Source organism: Glossina fuscipes, unplaced genomic scaffold (assembly GCF_014805625.2).
Source record: "Glossina fuscipes isolate IAEA_lab_2018 unplaced genomic scaffold, Yale_Gfus_2 26, whole genome shotgun sequence".
In the NCBI taxonomy this organism is placed as follows: Eukaryota; Metazoa; Arthropoda; class Insecta; order Diptera; family Glossinidae; genus Glossina; species Glossina fuscipes.
Genome location: NW_023998421.1, coordinates 5654442 through 5665186, shown reverse-complemented (window position 1 = coordinate 5665186; position 10745 = coordinate 5654442). Strand labels below are relative to the sequence as shown.

The window sequence follows — 10745 nt, the reverse complement described above, 5'->3', positions numbered from 1 at the left end:
TTTGTGCAAAAGTCAATGAAATTTTTTTTCCAACCATTTTTGTTTTTTGAGTAAATAAAAAAAAAAAATAAATAAATAAAATAAAAAAACAAATTTATAATCTTATTCTTATTATTATTATCATTATTTTTTTTTTTTCATTTATACTTATTAAAAATGTTTCCTGATTGTGTAGTGTTGCTTTTTGAAAAAAAAAAAATAAATAAATTAATGATTCATTAAACAAAAAAGAGGAAAAATTTTTTTTTTTTCAAATATTAATCAATAAAAAAATTACACACAAACACAGAAAAAAAAGAAAAGAAAATTGCGAATAATATTCAGTCATAGTTATAAAATATCATAGATAAGTAAATAAGAATTTTTTCCTAAACACCTTCATCGTTGAGTGTATTTGTTGCAAACAAAAAAAAATAAAAATAAAAAATAAAAAATACGTCATACCTGAGAGGCAACTAAAAATGTTTAAGTCACGTTTTTATTTTGCATTATTGTTGTGGTAAGTGCATGAAAAGCGTTTTCTTTCTTTTTAAAACTTTTTATCCGTTTAAAAAAAAAAAAAAGAAAAAAACTTTTCCTTATATAAATATTTGGTAAGAAGAATAAAAGTTTATTTAACCATCGCGTTTAAAATTCCATCTCAAAAGATTCGCTTGATCGCGCCGATCGATGAAGAGATTTTTGCGGTGTAAAAATTTAAGTAAGAGATTTTACTTGCTTAAGAGCGGGTTCTTCACCAAACCAAACTTTGTTTTTTTTTTTTTGGACCAGGTTTATGCATACGGAATAAGTGGAATTAAGCCGGAGAGCTTGCTTTCCTTCAATCCCATCTCTCTGTAGAAACTTGCTTTCTTAATTCTTAACCTACTTACAACACTCGTCCGCTATTTTATCATTTATTTCATTTTTTGAAGAGAGTCTTAGACCTTCGATCCATAAACGATCGACTGAGATGAAATATTTAATGCAGAAATTAGAGATCGGCAGTTATTGCTGCTTACTGGCATCTATTGCTTAGAATTTCCTATGTGATCGAAAGAAAGGTGCTCAGCTATTGATTCTGTCATTATGTGCTTGTCCCAAAGATTAAGCCATGCATGACTAATTGTATACAAATCAAAAGTGAAATCGTGAAATTCGCAATTAGATGAATTATTGCTCGTGAGGTCGTTAGTCTTCCATTGGGTAACTGCGATAATTCTGCAGGATGTAAAATGTAAGAGAGACCTGCACCAATTGCTAATTATGTTCTTTTACGCTAAGCCCAACAAATCCTCCGCAATTCAAATTGATTGTAAATTGTGCGAGAGAACACGGGCACATTATGGCTCTAATAAACAAAAATTCCTCTATCCGATATGTACACGAATTCTGCTTCGTTAGCCAACACGAATATTTAAGATATGCGGTATTCTTCTGTTTATTTAATTTAAACAAGCAAGAAAGCTTTATTCGCCTTAGGGTATATCTATTGTTGCCCATTATCTCAGATCAGCACATTATAATTGCAAAATATTTTATGTGCTTAGGTGATTATTAGCTCCATTCATGGATGAATCGATAGATGTGATATCTTTTTTAGCCTTTGAATTGGATCTAAGAAATATTTTTCACGGATTTTAAATCAATATTTCTTAGAAGGCGTAAGATCTTTTTTTGTTTTTACTGCGAGTGCATACCAGCAGATCAGGTCAATTTTTTCCCGTTGTCTACGTATTTTAAGCGGAATGATTGGTAGATTTTTGCAGTAAAATAAAGTGCTTGATATACCGAACATGCTCCGTTTATGCGAATGGCATTGTAGCCCTTAGAATCACAAAAATCATTTAAATCGATTCAGTCGTGGAGATGGTCAGAATGCTGTTATTACGTTCAGCTTAGAGGAATTGAATTATTTTTTTTAAATATCGATAGAAGAGAGTTTCTGGATAATTTATTGAAAAATAAATCCTAAATATTTTTCGCTTTAACTGCTCACAAAATCCGTACTATTAACTTTCAACGGAAAGAGCGTTCGATATGACGCTTGATTTAGAAGGAATGCAATATTCTTTCTAACAAGATCTTATAGAAATTATTCTTGGAAACTCTTCTTTAAATAAATTAAATAATATTCTACTGAAGAGAAAGAGGGACGAAGAGAATTAAATGTTTAGTGATCACTACTTTACTGCAGATACTTGGGATATAATACCATTGCCACGTTCTTGATTGGTAGAAATGGTTAAATAAGAGTCCGTGCGTTTGTGCGAATCGTCATTGGATATAATTGAGGAGCTCCTCTTCCTAAGCTTTGAATTCGTTCAGGATTCGACAATATGTCTTAGAGCGAGATTAGCGAAGGAGCACGCACACAATAGACTATAGTTACATTCATTGACAAAGATTGGCCATTTTTGGCCTTTTTATGATCTTGTCAACCGATATGTCTTTAGTTAACTTTAGATATTAGTTTGAGAAGATAATTGTCAAAGATTCACTTTAAAGTTTTCAAAACTCTCATAAATGCTTAATTACCTCATTTATTCAATTCGCAAATCCTTGGAATAGTTAAAATACTAAAAGATAATCTGTTTTTAAAGAAAAAAAAAAAGCAGGAATTTTTTTTTTTTTTTTTTTTTTTTTTTTTAATTGACATCGCTTTGATTGAAAGATAATTTGAAAAAGTTAAAAAAAATTTTGATTAATTAAAACTATCAAATAACAAAATGTATTTGTATAAATTGTGGCGCCAGCTGTTAGTTTCTTCTTTTTTCACATAATTTATCTAAAAATGATGCATTTTTTGCCGGTATTTCGTAACATTAATCATTAGAGCATCGAGTTATTAAATATTGAAATAAATTATAAATGTAAATTAATTGGCTTCGAGGTGAGATATACATAATACGTGTAATGCATAAAAACATAAATTGGGCGATCCCAAAAAAATTAATATTAATTTGTGATCATCCTGAGGAGAGGAAACGATCTTGCCTTGTTCGTCTATCTATGTAAACGTCTATTTGTTTCTCATTCGGCACTTTGTGCTTCAAAGGCCTTCTCATCTGTGTCTAGGCTTCTTTTCCATGTAGTGATAGTGAACGCACCCCCACCGCCAGGGTGGTCTAGGCCATTAAAAATCAATGGGGAACAATCGAATGTCAATTCAAAATGCGTGAGTGCTCCGGATACTAGATTGATTATGCTGTGCATGTCCGAAACCTAAAAGCAAACTAACCGCAACCGCGGCTACCATGGGGTTGAGACCGCTTGCCATTCTTTTTCGCTTTTCTTGAGAGTTGGCCGTCAAATCTCATAAGAAAACTCCATTATGAAATTCGACGACGCATATTTCATTTTTATTTAATAAATATGTAATGCAAATGCGTATTTTACAAGCCCTTACACGCTGATGAGTTCAATCTTTTAGGGTGCGATAGAGATAGAGCCCGGGGTTTGCTTGCTTGAATGGCAAGAGTTACACCTAGACCACTGTAACTACGTGTGCTCAATGACAACGAGCACTGATTAGATAGTCCAACTTTAATTACTTGTTTTTCCTTTTTTTCTTGTGTTTTTTGTTTTGTATACGTGAGTCATACCGGGAGAAGCTGTGGAGTTAATTTCTCAGCTTTTATATCCTACATCGCATGCGGTACAGGGTATATTAAGTTAGTCTGGAGGTATATAACATCCAGAACAGCTTAAGAATCAATTTCTAAATCGATCTAAGACTGTCGGTCTCTCTGCCTGTCTGTACGTCTGATCTTTGTCCATGTATTTTTGTGTTCAGTCTACAGGACGTGATATTAAAGATATTTTGGTGATATTTGGTGCATTGACATTTCTTGGCCCAAGGACGAATGCTGTTGAAAATAGTTTGGATCGGATCACTTTTTCGACCACTTCCCATATAACGGTTCATTTTGAAAAATCCTTACATAAATACCAGTAAGTTGGTGCGGCGCGTTTACTGATGATTTATGTTCCCCCAGTACTATGATTGCTTGTTTCTATTATTTGTTATATACCATAACCACACAATTACTGTCTAGTTATGCAAAAATATTTCGCGTTTTTGTGAGAATAATAAAATTTCAAATTTTCGTTTAAAATGCATACATTATAGGCAGTTTTTAATTATTAGGAAGCTTATAACTAAAAGTTAGAAAATGCTTTCCTCTAAAAGCTAAAAATTGCTACGCGTATAAAAAGAAAATAAATTGCTTATCAAAAAAATAAGAAATTATGAGATCCTCACAATTTTCAGTTGACATCATCGAGAATCATGTAAACATCAAATTTAATTGGTGATGCCAATCGTGATTTATGTTATTAATCCTTGCAGACTCTCACATACTTTGACTGTCATTAGTTACAAAAATATGGGAATATACATAAATCACATATGTTTTAAAGCAAGCAAATAAACAGACTTTAAGTGCTTTGAAAATGAAGGTCTGCTGTTTTTTTTTTTTTTTTTAAACAGACAGTAAACTTTCATGAATCGGACATATTAGCTATGTAGAAAATATAGAGTTGGGTCTTGAAAAATTCTTTATGGAAAATGAAAACGCTTTCGCTGAACTATTCACCACTGCTAACTATGCATTTTTCAGACCTCTGCAACAACTTATGGTAGCTATGCCCAAAGGAGCTGTAGCTTTTTTGAGGCGAACCATTCATCGAACCGTCTTCGTAATTAGTTAAATGCTGCTCAACAAATACGATCCAAATTTGTTGAATGAGCCGTGTGTGCTGGTGCCTTCAATATTCCATATACCTGTTTTAAGGTGCGGATGGATGAACGGATGTCATGTCTACAAATTAGTTTGCTTTGTTTTTCTCTATTTTTGTTTCTTTTTCTAAACACCGAACTGTTAAAATCGATTAATATTCGATGTTTGCTCCCAACATTTGATATTAACCGTTTCACCAGATGTTTGCACCTAATCTGACATACTATAATCTTCTAGTCCTACCGAACGCAGAGTATCCTATGTTTGCAATACCGGCTCAATCCGGCAATAGATGCCGATGGAACGCTTCGATTTATCTCTGAAAGTTTCTCAAAATAAATCCTTCTTTTCTCGATAGTAATGGTGCGATGTGAAGTAAATGTTCAGTTAGGGTATGATGCAAAAATGACTTTCCTCTGTAATAGTTTGTGCAAGGAAAAAATGTTACTGGTTAATGCTCTTTATGTGGCAGTCCGCTCTTAAAAAACCTAGTTATTCTCTGTGTAGGTATTGCGATGGATTACTGTTGGTCTAGAGGTCCTAGATATAAAGAAAAAAGAAAAAACTCAGACCTTATGAGAGCATATACAATTTTACATTTACATATCTGCTGTAGGGTATATAGGATAACATATAATAGAAGTAAATTATGTAAGCTAGTGGGTAGGCATAGTTGAATCTGAAAGTTTTACGTGAGCATCCTCAAGTGCTATATAATGCAAATAAAAAATTGGAAAATTTGCTTGATATTAAACCTTGAGTACGCTGTTCTTACTCGAATTTGTTTTTGTTATGAAATTTCATTCCACTGAAAACACGTGTTGGAAATATTTATTCATTGATGAAGAAAGGAAAACAAGAGACATTAAAAATATATGAATTATAAAGTCACCATTCTACTGCAAATAATTATAAATTAATTATAAATTAAATTTAAAGGCCAAGGCCTAATTCATAGAAATATATGCATATGTTGTTCTTGACTGCTATAATAATCACAATAATGAAAATAAAAAAAAATAAAAAAAACTATATATCGAAAGAATTATTCATTTTATTATCAATAAATTAATTAATTCTATAGCTTTGATCTCATTCAGTTCTCAAACGATTTGATACCAAGTTTTAAGTGGGTGTGTACAATCATTTTCATATAAATTGGAAATTTAATGCATTTGCTTTTTTTTTTGCTTTTTTTTTCCAAAGACAGAAAAATGCAAATGAAAACTAGTTATGATTATTTAAAAAAGTTAAGGCTAATGACTTTTCATCCAACAGTAATATCGTTTTGATAGGTGCGTGCATAAAAAAAAAAAAAATAAATAAAAAAATAAAAAAATTAAAGGAGACTGAACTAAATGGATATACATTACGTTACAGGTCAAAGACATTGATATCAAATTATTTTAACAAAAATACACCGATATTCATTAAGCGGCATATCACTTTATCTTTCTAAGATGTAGTTGTTAAGTCGCTATTAACAACAAGCTTTAAAAAACGCAATCTCTGCACGAGGTCAGGAGATCTACAATCACGTACTACGAACTTTCTTATTAAACTCAATACATTTTAATTTAATTAAATCATGGTCAGACTTGGGGCCCTTTCAATCTCTGAACTTAAATATTTTGTTAAACAGAGAACAGCTCAGTGGTCATGACTTGTTCCATAGCGTACAGTACGGAGATTTAGGCTTTTCGTTATTTTGTTAGTCGTTTTCAGGATAACTGCGGATATAATTTTCTTACTCGTTTCAATTTTGAAGATTTGAAACTAATTCGAAATGGAAATAAGTGAAAACACTATAGTCGGACGCGACCCACACTACCCCAATTAATACAGCTGTTCATATAACGACTTGTGAAAGTGAGTGAAAAAGCTGATCCAATCCAAACCATTCTCAATAGCATTCGCGACCAAAACATACTCGGCTACTACTTTGGTATCACACATAACACACGCTCAACATGAAAAGAAAGGCGGACAGACAGAGAGACAAGCTGGAAAGTGTTTCTGAATTGATGGGTACATTATAAGTGAAGTCAGTCTCAAGTCCTTCTGGGTTGATGTGTATATCCGCGCAAACTTAATATCTATATACTTTACAGTTCTTTATTGTATACCGGCCTGATTGGTTTCCTTTTTTTCTTGTTATTATTTATTATAAGCAAAGTAGAAGTTATAATCGATAGCAATACGGATCGAAGCTAACTCTCTAAACAGGGAGTCGGCACCGGACTATGCTATAGCCTGATTAGTATTTTTCTTTATATAACTCCTTCAGCAATCTAACTTCCTTTCTTTGCAACGTTCTTTTTCTTTCAGTCATTCGACCGCTTGCGACCCAGTTAGAACTGGAAATTCTAGTAAATGAAAGGAGAATAATATTAATTCCTCCCCTTTCTTTCAAATGACTTTTGGAGCATTTGTGTATAGAGAAAATCGATTGCTTTCATTTTTTCAAGAAATTTAAAAATCATAGAACTTATTGAGACCAACAAACTCAGAGCATTCATAAAATTTGACTCAAAAATCTCTTTCGAAATTTGAAAAGCGCTCGTCTAGTTTCTTCTTTTTTTTGCATTTAAAGCTCTTGAACAAGTTTCATTTTTCCACCTTAGTTATTAGATTACTTCCAGGAGGGTTTTCTTAATTGCCACAGATTCCGCAGGCGTATAGATCTTGAAAGCTATAGCTGGCAAAATATGGTAGGGGTTTGTTTAAAAACTACTGCAGGTATTCACGAGAACTATTTATTTAGTGAAAGATTGGATGCGATTCTGTAAGATATATTTACGGAATAGTTGAACGAAACTTTCCTGCTTATCAAAAATTTTGATTCGCATAGTGAATCGAAAGCTTTGTAAGCTGGTTGCCGATTCATCTATCTTTCTGATATTCTTTTGCGTAATTTGACGAAATGAGGTACCCTGGCGTGTTTTAGTCCAACGATGAACGCTATTCGAAATGGTTCGGACACGACCACTTTTTCGATTACCCGCCATAAGGTGTTAACCCTATTTTGAAAGGCAGTTATATGAATAACTAAATTGAGCGAAGCGATGTAGGGCATTTAAGGGTAGGCTCTTAATAATGCTTTCAAGAGCGGACAAATTAGAATAATAAATCATATTTTTCTTCAACAACGTAAACAACTTATCTATTCGAGTAAAGTTGATGCACCTTCTCTAGAAGTGAGTGCACTAAATTCAATTAAATTGAAATAAATATATATATACGTCTACGAGAGACCAAAAAATTTCTTTCAATATTTGAATCGATTTACTTTCAGTTATCATAAAATGTTTAGATAATTATCACTAAATTCTAAGTGATTATCCTTCGTTTATCTCTTAAGTTTTATTAACCTTGAACTCTTCTATAAAACAAGTTCAAATGACTGGTTCAAAAAAACAAAAAAAAAAAAAAAACACCCAAAAATATTATAGGAGAAGAAGCGAATAAAGAAAAAAGAAAATAAAGATAAGTAATATAAGAACTAATAGATTGATTAAGTAAAAATATTTTGACAAACTGGTTTTAACATAAAAAATTCATTTGAAAGTCAACACAAGATTTTATTAAAGAATTAATTAAAAAAAAATAAAAAGTTATTATATTTGAGTTTATCTTTAAATCGCAAATTTCCAGTAAAAGAGCAAGTCTTCGAAATCAATTTTTTTTTTTTTTTTTTTTTTTTGGAAACAATATTCTATACGCCCTGGAAATGTGAATGCGTTCACACGTTCTGCTTAACGTTCAAAGCAACATACTGTGTTGCCTTTATCATCAGTAAATGTTTTCTTCGTTAACAAGATCTAATAGAGAATAAAAGCTTATAACTTACGAAATTGTAAATTGATGAAAACTCAAGTTCTTGTTATCTGATAAGTGATGTCAGCGTACGTTACTTTAACCTCGTATCATCTAAAAGCACGCTTCTTACTCATGAAACGCACAAGACATTTGGATTAGCGATTTAACCTTTTGCTTATGCTAGATACGCTAAATATATCAAGTATTTGCAAGACATGGACGTAGCCGTAGGGTATACGCCATAAAATAACAAAGGCACACCCATCTGCAAAAGTAGTGAAATCGATTTGGTCGTTATAGTTAACAAGACTTTTTCCCGTCAGAGAGCAGAATTATGGGGAAAATCGCTGATATTCACGTCCGTGAAAGTATTTTTTTAGTTGCGGATATATTTGTTGATCGATCAGAGGTTTTTTTTAAGTCGATTTTTTTAATGAAATTTGGGAAATTTTTGCTCGTTTGTAAGCGGGTCAGGTGTCTTTTTCACATCACAAATTTTAGGCAGTCTGCAGTTTAATCTAATTTTATATTAAATTCTGCTTCAGACTTTCATTTGCAGTGCCATATTGAACCCTCGGGCAAGTAGTTCTGGTTGCTACAAACAGTCTAATTTTCCGCAATGGATATAAAAATCGTTAAAACGTATTCACTGCCTTTTCATTAACAACCAACAAATCCTAGTGATTGATGTCTTTGCTACTTGCGATTGCATAGATTGATCAAATGAGAGATGTTATGCTATAAGGACGGATAGATCTATGAGTGTCAATGTACGCTCATAAGGCTGTAAAACTACGTGCTGCAACTGAGTATTAATAGTAGACTGAACTAGTGCAGTATACAGTGGCTCCTTTGACCAACTTTTCAAAAAATCTAAGAACGACTTCGTTTTGTTTGCTGCAGTCTTTTGTGCCAAAAAGCACCTCGAGGCCTGTGTTATAAGTAATCGGAAATATGACACTTACATATGTCATCATACTCGTAAGATCGTTTTCTTATGACCAATTACGAGATCTAGTTCCGTTCGAATATTACAGGCAAGCGGATGGATGGACATGCTTAAATAGACGCAGAATTTGATGCTGATCAAGAATATATATATTTTGTGGGGGGTCGCATTTTTGGTAAAATGAATATACTCCTCGTCCCTCGGTTATGGGCGTAAAAAACAAACAAAGTACTAGTGGGCTGTCAGTTTTGAATACAAAAAATCTCAACTGGAACTGAATAAAATTCTTTTCTTCTTTTCATATGAATAACATATTTTCAAACAAAAAAAAATCTTCTTCAGAGCAATAAAACCTTCATTCATATATATAAGAAATATTGAAAATGATGCAATTATAAATTTCAAATATAAGCATCTTTAATAAGAACAAAGATAAAACACCCACGTAGATGCATAATTAGATAAAAAGGCCACAAATTTAAAATCAAATCTAATAATAAATCAAAAGTTTTGCTTACCATTTTTTTTAATTTTTTTTATTAATTAACATGGTCTTGTAGTATGAGAGAGAACATAAGTAAATAAATAAAGAAATAATAAAAATGAGTACAAGTGCAGTATGCTAGCTAAGCATTAGTATTGACTTTGAAAATTTACCCAAAACATGTGTGGTGAACAACAGCAAGAAGTAAGTAAATTTGATAAAACCAATAATAAGCAACCGCTAAGCCCATGTACGTACATACGTCTTTATACAATTATATGTGTGAGGGTCATTCGGTTAGTAAGAATCTTGACTTTAGCATTACGTGTGGCTAGTATGTTATGTAGTTGGTCAAATCAATCAATGTTAGATTTTTCGTTGAACATCAACAACATTGTAAATGACTTTGTACCATAGTCAAGGTTAATTGTTTTTTTTTCTGCAGGTTTAGAAACAAAAGCAAAAAAAAATGAAAAAACGAAAAGTTTAAAAATTTTTTGAAATAATTTTATAAACTTTTGTAATGGCTAAAAAGACTTAAGGCACAAAAATATAAATTTTTTATTTATTTATTTTTTTTTTTGCATTTTTGTCACACACACTAAACGACATTTAACGAACAAGTAATAAATGTGAATTTGAAAGAGACTTTAAGAAAACCATACTTAACTCTATAAAATATAAAATATACATTGTGTGTGTGTGTGTTATTGCAATTTTGTTAACTACCACTGTAGAGTTGTAGGCCATGTACTACTTCTAACGTTAGTTT

At 31.9% G+C, this 10745-nt stretch overlaps 1 protein-coding gene across 1 annotated transcript in view; it reads left to right on the top strand.

Annotated features, from left to right (window-relative positions):
• Positions 1-237: 237 nt before the first annotated feature.
• The window catches only part of LOC119635532, a 49480-nt gene continuing 38972 nt past the window's right edge, over positions 238-10745 (top strand). Inside the window, exon 1 of the mRNA XM_038030368.1 lies at positions 238-499. Coding sequence (XP_037886296.1) covers positions 462-499 — 38 coding nt within the window. The 5' untranslated portion in view covers positions 238-461. The remainder of the gene's footprint in view (positions 500-10745) is intronic.